The sequence below is a fragment of the Cenococcum geophilum genome, assembly GCF_001692895.1.
Source record: "Cenococcum geophilum 1.58 unplaced genomic scaffold K441scaffold_17, whole genome shotgun sequence".
NCBI lineage: Eukaryota > Fungi > Ascomycota > Dothideomycetes > Gloniales > Gloniaceae > Cenococcum > Cenococcum geophilum.
In genome coordinates, this window is record NW_027137575.1 from 1,338,101 (window position 1) to 1,354,023 (window position 15,923).

Sequence of the window (15,923 nt, forward strand, 5' to 3'; positions counted from 1 at the left end):
TGTACTGCAGAACCAGCGTGCCGGATTGTCGCCAACCAGTGTTCTGGCATCGCAATATGGGCTTTCTTCGCGGAGATTGATGGTTTGACGGTTTGACAGTTTGACGGGTTGACAGTTTGACAGTTTGACAGTTTGACAGTTTGGCGGATTGACGGATTGACGGGTGTTGAGCATGTAGCAGCAGAGTAGATAGATTCCAGTACCGATTAGAACAACAGTCAGGGTGCAGTCGTACTGTATGGACACTTGGTGCAGACGGTGAGCGCACTGAACGTAAGCTTGTATTGGTACAGTCGCTTCGGAAAAGGACGATCAAATGTCAGAAACCATGATCAAAAACAGAAATTTGCCGAATCCTCACCAGTTTGAACCCTTTTTCTGTACTCGCGCATGCCACCACCCATCACCTTATTATTACCTTATATTTGAAGCCATGGGTAAACCTACTTGGTTGATTGAACAGAAGTCGATTATACAAGCTCTAATTAACCTCGGCAACAACAACTTCTATATAGAAGTTAAAACCGGCGTTCCTTAACCTACTCTTCGACGCTAGAGGGTGAATTTAAAGAGATATAGCCAGATTAATCCACCAATTAAGGCAAATGGTAGGCCGCTGCTGCTTACGGATAAGGCCCTAGATGTATAACGTTAGGTGTTATTAATGTTAATTTATTAACGCGTACCTTAGGGCCTTCTTAAATACCTCTTATACAGCCTAAACGCCTATTTTAAAGAGATGCTCTGGTTTCTATATAATAAATATAATATAATAGTGGCACGGAGTACGCTATCAGCTGGATTAAAGCGAAGGAGATGGAGTAAAAAGGTTATAAAAATAATTATATAATAATGTAACCTAGGCCTAAGAGATAACTAGATCGTTTAAATCTATAACTATAGGCGTAATTAGTTTATTTTTGTTAACAAATCGGCTTATAATGAGAAGACAATAGATAGGAAGTANGGGTGGGCACCTATTAATAAGCCTACTAAAGGAATATTAGAATTAAAGAGATTTAAAAGATAGAGCTTGCTGCTAGCGTATACCTAGTAGGGCTATATACCTAGTTAGTTAATATATTAAGGCGCCATTAACGGGTTAATGTTTATTAAGTGGATAAAGAACGAGGTTCTTACTTATATACAGCCTTATCTACAGCCTNNTTTAGTTCTAGTAATAAATAATACATTAATCTATCGCAATAAGGTACGTGGTAACCATAAAGGATAGGCGCGTTAACGCTGCTGCTTACTTAAACCTAGGAAGTTTAACGCCTCTATAACGCTGCTAGTGTTAAACTTAAATATCTTCCTCCTTACTTACCCAATTTTAATCTAATTAAGGCTTCTTTTTATGACCTAAAGCAGTGGCTACGTACTTATTAATTTAAAGCTAAACTATGGAATAACTTTAGCGACTTTTTAAACCATACGGTAGAGTAATAAGGATTTAATAAAAGGGCAAAAGGTCATTTCTTACGGGTAGGTATTAAGAAGTAGATAAAGGGAAGGATAAGGTTTATTATTATATAGAGCGCCTATTAATTAAGACATTAAGTAAGGCCTCTNCTNTAGTATTATAACGTCGCTAATCTATTCTAAAGTCCTCCAAGTTATCTACCATGCGATTAATAAGCCCGTATGTTAAACTAACCCTATATAGCTTTNTATGGCCTATATTATTATTAAGCAGCGCCTNCTTAAGCATCTTAAAGGTGTAGTACTCGTCAACTAAAATTAACTCTACTTTAGTAAAGGCGTGTATAAAAGCTAGATAATGGCTTTATAGCCATTTAATAAAGGCGCTAAGCTTATTATCTAATTGTTTGATATCGCTACGGGCAGGGCTGCTAGGTAGTAGGCTAGTAGAAGGCGTATTTAAAAGTAGATAGTAAGGACCGGTGGGCGTTTTAGAGGATAGAGTAGAATCGGATAGAGCGCTCTATAAAGAAGGCACTGAAGGTCTTATATTTAGTATAGGATCCACTATAAAANAACTGTTGGCGATGGTTAGTAATATAGAAGAAGGCAGTACTGCCTATATAGCACTCTATAACTGTTATAGCGTCTACTAGTTCTGCAACTGGTTCTACTGCTATATTTGGCTCTGCTACTGTATCTAGTTTATCAAAAGCGTTAATGCCGTTAGTAATAGATCGTGTTAAATAGGATTGGCTGGTGATTATATAACTATAATATAAGCCTCCCGTCGCTGCCGTCGTTAGGGAGGGGAACTTGATTTGTCTGTACTATAAAAGTTACTTTAACGGTGCTTATAGCTACCCAAAGACGCCTTTATATCTTTTTTATCCTCCTTATTCTATAGGTACTTACTATACTTAATCTTTAACAGTAAGGACAGATCTNGTATATTAACCGTGGCTTTCTTCTATTCTATTACCTCNAACTAGCGCGTTAAGTGGTAAAATAGTATTAGGTAGTGCTTTAAGTCGAATTTAAGATAGTATATAGTACCGTGCTTTTTGTTCTTATAGTGCTATTAAAGGCAGCGATGGCGTTTAAGCAGCGCATATAGATGCTTGCCTTTAGCTTTTGTACGTTTACGCCGTTTAGCAGCCTCTTTCTGCATTTTAGTAGTAGTTGATGCCCTCTTTTTACTAATAGCTTTCTCTACTACACCTTCGTGATCCTCGCCAGAGGACTCTACCTCTTTATTAGCCGCTGCTTTAATTGGAATACCTCTTACTTAAAGCGCCGTATTAATAGCCGTAGTAAAATCAGCGTCTTTAGCATTAGCAGACGCGTTAATAGGTGCAGTAGCGGCCTTATATTTAACTGTAAGATTAACCCTTTATGCCCTCCTTATGTACTTTAACTGTGCCTCTATTATTCCCTCTACTTCGCGCCATTCGTCTATATTGTTTACCTCTTTAGGTATTATAGGATCCTTCTAATTTAATAACGCAATAATAGCAGTTAAATAATTAAGCTAGAAAAAACGAAGACCGTAATATTCGTTAGCTTAATATGTATTTTAGGTAACAAACTTTTGGTATTTAAAGGCTCCGAACGGGATGGCTAGAATATTACTGAATATCTTTATGGTATCGGCGTATACGATTATATTTAGAATAAAGGTTTAAGGGTCTTTGGACTATTCTATAATAGTAGAAGGTGGTATAGGTTTGATAGTAAGGTCTACCTCTTTAGGCGCTTTAGAAGTGTTCTTTACGGTATTCTTAGGTGCTTTGGCTCTCCTCCTATGCGTCATGGCGCTAACTAAAATAGGAAATAATATAGGCTTTGAATAGCTTCAAAAATAGGCGACGGCGATATATTAGCTGGGAGGATGGGTGGTGGCATGCGCGAGTATAGAAAAAGGGTTCAAACAGGTGAGGATTCGGCAAATTTCTGTTTTTGATCATGGTTTCTGACATTTGATCGTCCTTTTCCGAAGCGACTGTACGAGGCCTTGGCACGAGCCTGGTGTGGAGCCTACCCTTGGATTCGCCTTCACCTGCAGCCTCCTTACACGTCAGTCTAGGTCCGCATAATAATAGTTCCATCTACCCTTTATTCTCTCTCTCTCCCGCGCATTCCACGCATCCTTCACTACCTACCCGTTCAGCCACTAGCCATGGACGGCGGCGTGCCTCGTTGATAGGCGCTCCTATTTCCGCACATGCTCCAATAAGCTATTCCTCTAGCCGCGCTGGAACGAGGCAGATCCCAAAATCTAGCACCACCACGCCTCTTTATGCCCCTCCCGCCACAATGTCGAGCATAGTGGAACCTAGACGACGAAAGACGATCGACCGCGACCGCGACCGCGACACTCCCAAGTCGAAGGACAAGGACAAGGACAAGGACAAGGACCGCCACCGCTCTTCACGCCGGAAAACATCCTCCTCCTCGACCAGGGACCGAGACCGTGATACAGCCAACCGGGATCGCCCACGCACATCCGCCTCTCACTCCTCCCGGTCAACACGCAAGATGGCCGTGGTACCAGAGATGGAGCGCCGCGCCTCCACCTCTTCTCCTAACGGATCCAGGACCAGTCTACCGTACCCGTCGTTCTCGAAAGAACATAGCAAAGAGGTTCTTCATAGTCGGGAGGATGTAATTGATCAGAAGAAATCTCTTCTCACTCCAGATCCCACAGATCTGAGCCAGGAAGATCCAACTAAGAAGCCTGAGCGAGTTGAAAGAGCTCTATCTCCTGCTCGTGGTGCAGCACCACCAAGCCCTCCGCTCACCGCGACAGCAGTTGATCCGGGACTAAAGAGGGCGGGTAGCGGAAACAGTATGAGACGAGACGCTCAGGCTACACAAATGGGAATGGAAAATGGCAGAAGACCGAGTGTTGATAGCGGGTCTCGGATCACTCCAGGGCCAAGGTTCTCGGCATCTAAATCAAGTCTCCGGCAAACCTCAACAATTGATGAAGGCACTCAAATAACTTCTAACACCGAAATATCACAACCTAGTACCATCCGAAAGGACAAAACATCCAATGCGGACGCCCCAAAAGTCAGGCCTGTCACTCCCAATGCAAGACCACCTGGACGAACAACATCTGCCGGATCCCATAAGATATCTGTAGTTACGCAATCTACCGACTCGGACGCAACTTCGATTGCACCCGACCAAAGGCCTTCCCACACGCCGCCAGCTGTCCTTTCAAACTGTGGATCGTCTCCAAATTCCATTGTGGACTCTTCCCCACGAACTCCAACTCCTAGAGATGCGCATTTTCCATCGGTTGAGCCTGAGCTCAAGGAGCCTGAGCTCAAAGAGCTGCCTATGGTCGAGGTATTTGGTGACCTACCTTCCAGGCCTTATTCCGTCGATCCAGCATACTCTGATTCCCCACTTACTCCCCCGCCTCCGCCACCCCCCCCGGCAATGACAGATGCACCGCGTGTTGACTACCTTCTACAAAATGGCGGTCTCTCGCACCCTGTACCAAGGAGTCTGTTAACGGCTGTCACGAATCCAGGACCGGCCCCTGCATATCAGCAGTATAGCTCACCAAGAGTTCCTCCCTCGCAGAATACCGATGTGGGAACCGTTTTTGCTCCATTGCAAAGCCTGTTGGACGATTACACTCAGGTCATGGCTAAACATGGATCTATTGCGGTTGCTACCGGCTATCGCTCGGTAGCACGCCGCCTTCTGGATCGCCTCGAAGCTGTCTTTGCCCGCAATATATCATCAGAGACTTGTAACTGCATAATGTGCCTCGGACATGCGCAGTTTAAACAACCGACTGAAGAAGAAACTGGCGTGAGTTGGGGCGAGATTCTCGAATATGTTTCAGGGCGACGCGAACTCCCTCAATGGCCCCCCTTTTCGATTTCCCAACACACCGAGCTTGGTCCTTTGGATATGGAGCACCCGGCAGCACCAATGCAAAAGCTGGACATTGATGTGCCTGAAGAGTACCGTGATCATTACGTGCGTCAGGGAAAGAAGACAAAGCAAGCAGTCCAGAGCTGGCTTGCCAGCCAGCCCGAGGAAGCCACAAGCCCGCCGCAAGAAGTTGATGACGAAACGTTAACATTTGCTATTCTTACACACCTCGAGCCGGAAAAACGCCAGCTTTTCACAGCTATCCTGCGCGGTATGTCGACTTTACCCGGATCCCGCGCGCAAACTCCTATGGAAAAATTCAAAAACGACATACTGGCGAAGACATCGCTTGCCCTCCAGCGGCTTTATCGCCTGAGCAGCCTTCCGCGGGACCCAGAATCCACAATATTCCTTCTCAAAAACCCGGATCTTCACGGTATTCTTGCTACGCTCGCGGCAGTGAGCAGCGGCGAATGGGAGATTCTGGTATCAGGAAGATTTGATGGATTCTTGTGGTCTGGCGCTGAAAGCGTATTTCCCAGTTCCTATGTTGGATCTTCTATATCACGTGGACCTTCACGCAATACTTCTAGAACACCGCTGTCTCGAACAACAACACCATTTAGCATGGGCGGTGGGCCATCCCGTGGACCGTCTCGCGGTCCTACCCCGTTTAATGCTACTAGAGGAACCACTCCGGCTCCCAGTTCTTTTGGTGCGCCTGTACAGATGGACGAGGAAACGGAGATTGCGGTGTTAGCAGAAGTGGAACGCGAGATCTACCTGGGCATGGAAGCGCTTGAAGATGCTTTTGAAGCGCTCCACTGCAAGGCGGAAGCTGTTCGTCGTGGCCTCCGAGAGCGCAGCGCAGGGCTAGCCATGGCTGCGCAGGCGCGGCGTGGCTCGACAGCCGAAGGGATTGAAGTCAGGCTCGGTACTCCCGCGTCGACGCTCAACGGATGGTCAGGCCTAGGGTGGGACAGCGAAACGGACGACGGTATCGACGAACGTTCGGAGCTTGCGCCTGACGACTCGGCAAGCAACATTAGCTTCAACAGACGCAGACGACCAGAGCGGCGGACGGAGAGGAGAACGCCTGCACCGGTGGAAGAGGAAGATGAGAGTTCGGTGACTCCTGAGGCAACGAAGAAGAAATGGTAAATTCATTATTTTGTGTGTGCTTTTGTCAGCGTATTATTTAGGGCTTTGGGCTGTATTTCTCGTATTCTCCTTCTTCCCCCAAATTGACGATTGGATGTGGATTGGTGGATTTCTATCTGCATCTTGGGCTCAATGGCGTGCTTAGCATTGCAGCGTTTAGGCGGCGTTTTCAACGGACGAGCAATCGACATTAAGCAGTGGCAGCATCAAACGATACCCAGGAGTCATGAGTTTGTGTGGCTGAGCAGCGGTGAGCAGCGGTGAGCAACAGTGAGAAATGAAGTAACGGAGTGCAAAGCATCTTTACGTTTAATTGTAGTAGCATGTATATGTAATTCTATTACTGGGTTATGATTAGGCAGCACGAGTGTGAGAGAGTTTGTGGTGGACTTGTGCAACGAATCACATCCTTCTTGTTTTGGGAAGATGAAACAAAAAGTTCCCCTTCAACGACTTTGACTGGTGATGGCGGCACTGGCATTGGCAGCAGCACCGCGGTGAACACGTAGCAAATCCCAATCGCCCCAACCACGCCAACATGATACCAATCGAGAGCTCATGCAATTGTTACTCATTCAAAGAGGCCCACGGTGCAATTGTTTTGGCACTGCTTAGATTGCTTGCGCCTTTTGGTGAGGGTGCAGGAAAAGGAGGCTCCCGCAACGATGCTACCATTCAACCCCAGGACTCCTCCATGCCGCATGCCAGCCCATCCATGACAGCGTGAAGTAAACAGGCCGTGCGAATGACCCCTATTACTTTCCCACGCCCGCTGCTGCTTACACTCGTGCTATCATATTACCCTCCGCCGCTGAAAGAAGCTGCAATTGCTAGCTGCCCGTGCTCCGCGACTGCACCCGTACACGCCGCACTTGTTTACTTTTACAAACACCCCAGCAACTTTCTGTAAGACGCCCCGCGACCGTCTGGCCTTGTATTTGCTTGCCCTCCGGAACATTCTGCCAGCCTCTGCGCCCTCATTGGGCCGTGTTCCCTGTGCATATACATTTTGTGCTCTGAAGACATCCATAGCATCAATGTCAGCTAATAGAGCGCCTCCAGGAAGACCCATTCGGTCCCCCCGCTAAGGCATTTGCGACTGTGAAGCTTCCCTCTACCATTCACGGGCCTCGCCGATTATTGGAGACCTCTCCAGAGCCTCCTCCATCTCTCGCACGTGTTTATCCCGCCAAACCTCCCCTTTCTCACCGCAACAAATTGTTCTGGGAGCTTGGCCGCAAGCCGGAGCATCTAGTATGGCTGGAGTAGTAATGAGCGGGGCTGTCGACCCAGAGACATTGTATACAAAGCAAGCTTGCATTGGTAAGAGGTCAAGGCTACGTATTGGTAAACGACTAACCATGGCCAGGTGGTGGGAGCTTTGGTAAAGTGTACAAAGGGTATTGTTTGACAACCGAACCACAAAAGATATATATTAACGGCCTCTAGCGTTCACAAACGGACCGGCCAGTCTGTAGCCATCAAAGTAATCGACGTCGAAAATGCAGAAGACGAGGTGGAAGATATTATACAAGAGATTGCTATCCTGTCGGAGCTTAATTCACCCTATGTCACCAAATATTACGGGTCATTCCTGAAGGGGTCAGATCTGTGGATTATAATGGAGTTCTGCTCGGGCGGAAGCTGCGGCGACCTTATGAAACCAGGACTGATACCTGAGGAGTATATCACAATCATACTTAGGGAACTGTTGATGGGGTTGGAGTATCTCCACGCGGACAACAAACTTCACAGGGATATTAAGGGTGTGTCAAAGGAAAAATTACACGCCGGAGTCTATTGAAATACTGATTGGGCTCTAGCTGCGAATGTTCTCCTGGGATCAAATGGACAGGTCAAACTCGCGGATTTCGGCGTCTCTGGACAACTCTCCGCCACGATGACGAAGAAGAATACTTTCGTAGGCACCCCTTTTTGGATGGCACCCGAAGTCATCAAGCAGTCTGGTTACGATCATAAAGCAGATATCTGGTCCCTCGGAATCACGGCTTTGGAACTGGCGCTTGGCGAACCTCCTTATTCGGATATACACCCCATGAAGGTCCTCTTCTTAATTCCCAAGAATCCGCCGCCGACGCTGGAAGGAAACTTCAGTAGACCGTTTAAGGATTTTGTCGAGGCGTGTCTGAAAAAGGAGCCCAGGGAGCGGCCTTCAGCCAAGGAGCTTCTAAGACACCCTTTCATTCGGAAGGCAAAGAAGACTACGTATCTAACAGAGCTGATTGAACGAAACGAACGGTGGCAGGCACGGCATGGAAATAAAGATTCAGAAGACGATGAGGATAGCTCTCAAGAGACACCACAAAAGAAGGAACCCGTGAATGAAGATTTGTGGGACTTTGGCACGATCCGTCCTGTGAATGGGAGGAGCCAGGGCCTCAAGGCTATGAACGATGCAGCCGCAAACGCACGAAGAGGACAAGAGTCGACCATCCAGCCCTGTTCCCCACGAAAACCTGTCCCATCACGAAGCGGTTCGGAAAATTCTGGATTCAAATCTACCGGAACAATACGAGCGTCCAGTCCGCCTGTTCAACTCCCACCATCGCCGACAAAACGGCCAAATAGACAACCCGCAGCAGCTTCATCACCATCCGCCGCTGCAAAAGTCCCACTACCACCATCCCCAGTGAAGTCCTGCAATCCCTCGCAGCAGTCGCCCGTACGAGAACCACCACAGACGCCACAAAAACCGCTCCCCATGCCCCAAACCAGCAAATCCCTCTCTCACGACTTCGACGACTTCATCCAGCAATCCATCGCGGCCGACATGGCCTTCCTAAACCCCAGCCCACAGCACCAGCGCGCCGCCTCGCCGCCCAAACCCGCGCCTTCCCTCCTCACCTCCCCGCTAAGCTTGCAAGCCATCCCCCCTTTCAAGGGCCACAGCAAATCGCAGCGCCACGAGCGCACCCCGCCGCCACCAACACAGCCACAGCACTCACAACATTCACAACAGCATCAGCAACAACAGCAGCAGCAGCATCAGCGGCAGCAGACAACCGAGAAATCCCTCCCACCCATCTCGCAACAGCCCCTCCCAACCTTCTCCCCGCCTGCCCCCGCACCCCCTCCCCACGCCCCCACCCCCACCACCGTCGCTCCCCCGCCACCCCAGCACGACCTCCTCCCCCATCCCGACCTCCCCCTGCGCGCCCGCCTCTCCGGCAGCGGCCTGCCGACCCGCCTGTCCGCCGGCTCCAACCGCCTCAAACCCGCCCCGCGCTCCCCGGGCCTGGCCACGGCCTCCTCAGGCGCCGGCGGCACAGGCGCAGGCGCGGGGATGCCCAAACCGGCATCCCCCGGCGCTGGCGCGGGCAGCGGCGACATCACGGCCCTCGGCGGCGTCGTGCTCCCCGCGCTCGAGTCCGCGCTGCACCGACGCAGCTACAACTTCAACTTGGCGCAGAAAGCGGCGGCTGCGGCTGCGGCGGCGGCGGCGGCGGCGGCGGGGGAGGCTGGGGATCGGGAGGGAGCGGAGGTGGCGGAGGCGGCGGAGGCGGAGGCGCGGCGGCGTGGAGTCGCGCACGAGAACGTCAAGCGGCTGGTGCAGAAGGCTGCGCGGCTGTTTCGCGAGATCGACATGTGGGATGAGGAGGCGCCGGTTGGGATGGGGGGTGAGGTTGTTGGGTTTCTCGAGGGGTTTCTGGAGGAGGTGCTTGTTAGGGTTGAGGCGGAGGATGAGTAGAGGGGTTGGGTGGGGATGGCGAGGATGGCTCTTGGCTTTGTTGCTGATATGAGTGGTGGAAGGTTTTATGTCCTTCTCTCTGGCTGACTGTCTGACTAACTGTCTGGCTAACTGTCTTGAGTGCGTGTGTCGCGGCGGGGTTTGTGATACCACCGTTTTCTCTGTTTTTTTGTTTTTTTGTTTTTTTGGGTTAGAGCATTGACATCCATGTATGTGTGTGTTGAGCGCAGGCAGGCAAGTGGCTGGTTGCTGCGGTACCCCTTTTTTCTCCTTTGTTCTGGGCCCCGGAATTGGGATGGATAGATGCCGTGTAGCGCCCCTCCCCCGAAGACTGGATCTGATTCTTGTGAGATGGTGTTGTCCGTGGTTGGTGTGTGACTGTCGTGTGTTGTTGCTGTGTATATAGGGGCTAGTGAGTAGGTGAGGCGGAGAGTTAAGCCGCGGCGGGATGAAGAAGTAGTTGCTTCTCCCGTTTTCTGATGGATGATGTAGCTGATATCCTAACGCTGCCATCTTGGCGATCCGTCACCGTGATAGCGAAGCCCATGAGGTCAGGGGATTCGTATGTTGTAGGATAAAAACCTAGAGAAAACTCAGCCTACGTTCTAGTACAGCGCTCAGATCAGCTCTAAGAAGCTCTGCTTATTATTCAAATGCGCCCGGAAATCGTGTCCGGCTCCTCCAGCATCCCTCTGGATAACCTCACCAGAGCTGACTCTAAGCGCATTCTATACAGAAGCCTCGAAGGGCCCAGCACGCTCGGCAGCGGATCGGATTGATGTCCTGATACATGCAATATCCACACCACCTTCACGAAGTCACCCAGGTGCATGAACGTTCCTCCCAACCACTTAACCGCACATCCGGAGCACACATAAAGGAAGCAAAATTCACTAGTCCACACGACATATTTAGAAAGGGATTCTGCATACGGCCTGATCAGCTATACACTGCACAACCAGACACGCGCCAAAAAGAAAAAAAATCCAAGCATCAGGAGTCCCCCGCATTCCAGCGCCAGCGAAACGTAAACAAGGTACGAGCATCCCGCCTGTATGCACGCACGCTTAGAGGAACAGACAAAAACGGTACGAAGAGAGTAGTATACAAGGGGGTTAAGGAAGACACGCCGCGAGAATAATGATAGAGATAAAAATCAGGGTAAGGGGTAGGGGAGGGGTTTGAGGGAAAAAACAGAGTCGTATCTTACTTTCCCCGGCCGTGTGAATCAGGAGGGGAACAGTACGCGGTCTGAAAGAGAAAAACGACGAAGGGGAAGAAATGGATAGAAAAACTCGAATGTTTAGGACAGCGGAATTTATAGAGAAGCCTTCGGTAGAAGAGAAGCAAGCAGAACTGGTAAACACCTCGTTTTGCTCCAAACCCCATACGATTCCATAGCCCAAACCTACCATCAAAGTCAAGTAGAAAGTAAAGGAGGAAACAAAATCTGGGGAAATCGGGGAAGAGTTACAGAGAATAGAAAACAACGCCCATATCCTTGTCACGCCCAGCGCAAAACAAATGCCCATTTGCCCTTCCGTCACGAGTTCCGGCCAGCCAGGCCCAAAAAACCCCCGGGGCTTACTCCAGAGTAAATAACAACTCATTTGTGAAAACCCCGTCCGACGCCTCCCTCCGGGGCCCCTTCGCCGTGGTAAATTTCCCATTTCCATTATTTTTTAAGTCACTATCGTGTACTGGACTTCTTTTTTCAGACAGCTGCTCTTATATGACGCCTTGTGCAAAAAAGCCTGATCTGGATCCCGTTACGCGTAACGCTTGAGGATGCAAGACTCCCCCCCNCCCCCGCCGAACCCGGCCCTCCCGGTTTGGTGCCACATGATAATACAGATTTGAGAGGGAACTTTCGTAAAGGGACATGACAGCCTCAATGGCATCTGTTGCTTTGCTATTGCCGTGTCCGTTGCTAGTGACTCGGCTGTTGTTGTTGTTGTTGCTGCTGCTGCTGCTGCGGCTGCGTTTGCGCGAGTTGCCCTCGTAATGAGCTCACCTCGTCTTGCAACCGCGCCATCTGTGCTTGATGTTCTTCCGTCATTCGCGCAAGTCTGTTCTCCATATCCCGCATGTACTGCCAGATGTCGATGTCTCGGCCGCCGAGAACGTCGCGCATGCTCCCGGCACTGTTGGTGCCGTGACTTGACATGCTGCCTTGATTAGACGCAGTACCGGGAGCTGGAACTGGTTGGTGCTGAAGCATACTAGGCCCAGCACCGTGAGTAGGACCATTGCCCTTCCCACCTTGCTGTGGGCCTTGTTTTGATATGGGCATTCTCATATCTGGCGGACCCAATCCAGGCAAAGAAGGCAGTTGAGGCACATTCGAGTTTGCGGGTGGAGCTAGACCCATAGGAGAGGACCCCCTACCGACTCCGCGTGCGAATTGCTGCTGGTGTATTTGTTGAGACATGCTGGGAGAACGTCCGCCAGGTAGACTTCCACCCTCTGAAATCCCCAGCCTGTGCTGCGAATCCGTTTGGCCCGGTGAGATTGGTTTGGGGCTTTCAGTCATTCCGCCTTGCGCAAACACCCCAGATTGGTTGGCATTGAAGTGTAATGACGAGAGACTTGACGGTGCTCCTTTCGGGCTGATGTTGGTTGGCTGGTCGCGTGAGGCCGTCGTACCGCTTGAACTGGGTGGGTACAGTGCTCTGACGTTATTCCCCATTTGAAGCCGACTTGCGACGGGAGGGTAGGTACTCGAGTGCTGGTGATAAGATCCCTGTGTTGAGCCTTGGGTGTTCTGTCTTTTACGTGCAGGCTCACTCACTCTACGTCGACTCTCTGCATCTGGCTCATCTTCATCCATCTTGTCATCATCCCCTTGATCTCCATGGTAGAGTACGCCATCCATGCTCTCATCACCTTTACCGTCGCCCATGTCTTCGTCAATGCCAAAGCTGGATCTTCGCCCGGCGCATCCGCCTTGACCTTTGTTATGTCTTGCTAATGCATCTCCGCGAGCAAACCTGCGACCACATTTAGGGCAGGTATGTGGCCGCTCGCCTGTGTGGAGTTTTGTATGGCGTTTCAGGTCGTGTAACCGCCGAAACCTAGCTTGGCACGTAGGACATTCATACGGCTTTTCTTGGCTATGTGTAAGGAGATGACTTTTGAGATTATGATGCCTTGTAAAGTCAGTTGAGCAATATGGACATTTATGTCGCTTGGCAGACGGTGATTTTGGACTGTTTTGAGGATAGCCCGGAAGGCTCATACCTCGCGATGGTGCGCGAGGATCTTGCTCTGGCGGTGCGGGGCCTGGAAAGGTAAATGCTCTGCTGGTAGGGGTATCACCTGGCCCAGCAAAAGACGCGTTCGCCGTATTCTGCGAATTGGAAGCCTCCTGCACTGGTATACTACCTAGCGCGAGGGGGCCAGAAGTTGCTTCGGTAGCAGTCGCAGTCGGTGCTGTTGTGCTATCCGCAGACCCAAAACTTGACAAGCTGACGGGGCTTGTTTGCATGTTATCAACGGTGACTTGCTCTGGAATGACGATGCTCTTAGCCACTTTTTGCAGAGGTTCACTCATCTGATTTGGCGCAGGGGGAGCGTCCTTTGGTCGACTCATGGCTGTCTTGTCAGTCCCAAGAAGGTTATGAAGGACGTTCGCCGCTAGATTTGGGCTTGTCCCTCTGGGTTGTTCTTTTGCTTGCTGTTCTCGCAGACGACGCTCGTCTGCCATAGCAGCTGCCCCGGTAAGAGGCTGGGGAGAAGGTCTCGGCGATAGCCCTGGCCTGGGAGATCTGGATGAGAGGTGCACGCCTAAGCCGTGTTTCGTGGTTGAGGCTGAGCCAGGATTTAGAGATATGTTTGGATTAGGATCCTTCGCGCCAATTGGCTGCGCTACTGAGGATATCGATGTGGGTGTGTTCGGCGCATTCGCCGCAGAGAACGGACCTGAATGTGTTGGGGTTATAGCTCGAGTTGAAGCGGCCATGAGCAGATTGTTGAGAGGTTTTAGTTTCTAAAATGGAATGTGATCAAGTGATGATCTAGAGTTCAAGTCAGTTAACATGTCGCAAGAATATTCAGTACAACAAAATCGCAATTCACGCAAATATCTAAGTCTTATCCTCACGTCATTGACCATTGCGAGACCTGAGCGCATCACACTTACGCACCTTCGTTCGAGGATGCACACCTGCCGAGATAGCAGATATGCACAACGCAAGCGGTGACAAAACCCCTCCAAATTTTTTTATTTACCTCAGATAATACACATGACAGCGATCGCGACCATAGAAGTTACGATAGACTAAGTGTCAAGGGAAAGAGGTTTCGGGGGGGGGTGTTAGGCGTGGTCGTGAGATGCTGGCGGGCTTTGGTATGAATTGCCTGGAAAGCAGCGGTTGCAGATGCTGCTGGACCGGGTCAATCGTTATGGGTCACCAGGAGAGAGCAGGGAGGAATAATTGCGCGGCGCAGGAGCGTTCGCGTGAGGATTTGCTCCACGAAAGGGTTCGAGCGGGCGTGGGCCGCTGGAGCCTCGATGCGACGGGATGCGGCAGAGCGTGGAACTCGGCGCTGACCAGCGGAGAAGGCTGCTGGGTGCCTCGGGGAGGCTGGGAGCTGAGCAGGGCGGACACGCCGGTGCTTGGGTGCCTTCGCGCAGCTAGAAGGTTTGCGGCGTGGTTGGAGTTGAGAGTGCCCGGGTGGAGTTGTGGTGGTGCTCGAAGGGCTCTGTTGCCGATGACGAGGTCGGCTGGAAAGCTGTGGCTGGCCAGACTAGGGAAGTTTTGTGCTGGGCGACACCCTCTTTCGCTAACAACCATGCGCTAGCTGGGAGAGGAGAGGATCTTAGAGATGGGGAGGAGGGCTAGGAGGGCTCCGCTCTTGGGCAGATTGGCCTTCGCCCAGCGCTGAAGCAGGGCGTGGCTGATTTGAATTTTTCCGCCCGAAGCCTCACGCGGCGTGCGATGGTTCGTCGTCGACGGGCTGAGGAGCAAGCAGGCTGTGCAGGAGCTTACCTGGAGGGCGAGGGGTGCAGGGCCGGGAGACGGCAGCTACCTTGCACTGGCCTTGGACTGGCCTTCCTGGGGGTGGTCGAGTCGCACGAGACAATACGAACGCCACAGCTCACGCCCGACTCCCCACCGTTGTTCCTGTGCTTCTGGGGGGACTGTCCCGGAGACCAGAGAAACGCAGAAGGTGCTACCGCCGCCCTGGTCGCCCTGCCGCCGTGGCCGGTGGGGGTCAGCACGGCGTGTGAGGAGTAAGCCGCTGGTGCGAGTGGAGTGCAGGCTTCATGCGCCTGTGGTGAAGAGCTTCGAAAGCCCGGTTGGACAGTGCGGCACTCGTACGATGACAATGGGGCATGGTGGTGGTGGCGGAGCTCCTGTCAGAATGGAGCAGCATCCGAGCGCCCCAAAGGGATTCGAAGTCCACTCATGGGACCCCCAGCCTCAACCTGCCTCTTGACGTCGCTCCCGTTGACATAAGGCCCACTACAGGCCCATCGCAGCCCGTCACCGCAAATACAGGCTGATCTTGAGGCGCCGACCACCGCTAGCCAATGGCACCGGGCCCGCGATGCCACTAGCCCGTCCAATCTGTGGCTAACCAAATATCGCGGCACACCCTCGCCACATTTATTCCCTCCATCCCTTCAATCCCTCCAATCCCGCCGTTGCTCCCATGCCCTCCAATACCCTTTCGATACCCACGGCAGCACATTCAGCCTTCTTGCGAGCGAGCAAGAAAGCCTCGCAGC

At 51.1% G+C, this 15,923-nt stretch overlaps 5 protein-coding genes across 5 annotated transcripts; 3 read left to right on the forward strand and 2 right to left on the reverse strand.

Moving 5' to 3' along the window:
* The first annotated feature begins 292 nt into the window (after positions 1 to 292).
* K441DRAFT_79960 (uncharacterized protein) lies at positions 293 to 946 on the forward strand. The gene has a single exon (XM_067654456.1). It carries the CDS (start codon positions 317 to 319, stop codon positions 536 to 538), a length of 222 nt encoding a protein of 73 aa, XP_067504847.1. The 5' UTR covers positions 293 to 316; the 3' UTR covers positions 539 to 946.
* Positions 947 to 3,491: 2,545 nt separating this feature from the next.
* On the forward strand, positions 3,492 to 6,903 carry K441DRAFT_658772 (uncharacterized protein). Its single transcript, XM_067648415.1, has one exon. It carries the CDS (start codon positions 3,739 to 3,741, stop codon positions 6,478 to 6,480), a length of 2,742 nt encoding a protein of 913 aa, XP_067504848.1. The 5' UTR covers positions 3,492 to 3,738; the 3' UTR covers positions 6,481 to 6,903.
* Positions 6,904 to 7,751: 848 nt separating this feature from the next.
* On the forward strand, positions 7,752 to 10,189 carry K441DRAFT_556230 (Pkinase-domain-containing protein; the record flags this gene model as incomplete). Its single annotated transcript, XM_067643316.1, has 4 exons — positions 7,752 to 7,803; positions 7,850 to 7,880; positions 7,930 to 8,246; positions 8,304 to 10,189. The coding sequence occupies 4 exons, from the start codon at positions 7,752 to 7,754 to the stop codon at positions 10,187 to 10,189; spliced, it is 2,286 nt and encodes a 761-aa protein (XP_067504849.1).
* Positions 10,190 to 11,211: 1,022 nt separating this feature from the next.
* K441DRAFT_79988 (uncharacterized protein) lies at positions 11,212 to 11,992 on the reverse strand. Its single transcript, XM_067654457.1, has one exon. The coding sequence runs from the start codon at positions 11,863 to 11,865 to the stop codon at positions 11,305 to 11,307; it is 561 nt and encodes a 186-aa protein (XP_067504850.1). The 5' UTR covers positions 11,866 to 11,992; the 3' UTR covers positions 11,212 to 11,304.
* A 127-nt stretch (positions 11,993 to 12,119) lies between these two features.
* On the reverse strand, positions 12,120 to 14,150 carry K441DRAFT_556432 (uncharacterized protein; the record flags this gene model as incomplete). Its single annotated transcript, XM_067643325.1, has 1 exon — positions 12,120 to 14,150. One exon carries the CDS (start codon positions 14,148 to 14,150, stop codon positions 12,120 to 12,122), a length of 2,031 nt encoding a protein of 676 aa, XP_067504851.1.
* Positions 14,151 to 15,923: the final 1,773 nt, after the last annotated feature.

Bases quoted from the DNA above. Each gene is read 5' to 3' on its own strand.
- K441DRAFT_79960 (XM_067654456.1), top strand. From the start codon at position 317: ATGTCAGAAACCATGATCAAAAACAGAAATTTGCCGAATCCTCACCAG.
- K441DRAFT_658772 (XM_067648415.1), top strand. From the start codon at position 3,739: ATGTCGAGCATAGTGGAACCTAGACGACGAAAGACGATCGACCGCGAC.
- K441DRAFT_79988 (XM_067654457.1), bottom strand. From the start codon at position 11,865: ATGGAAATGGGAAATTTACCACGGCGAAGGGGCCCCGGAGGGAGGCGT.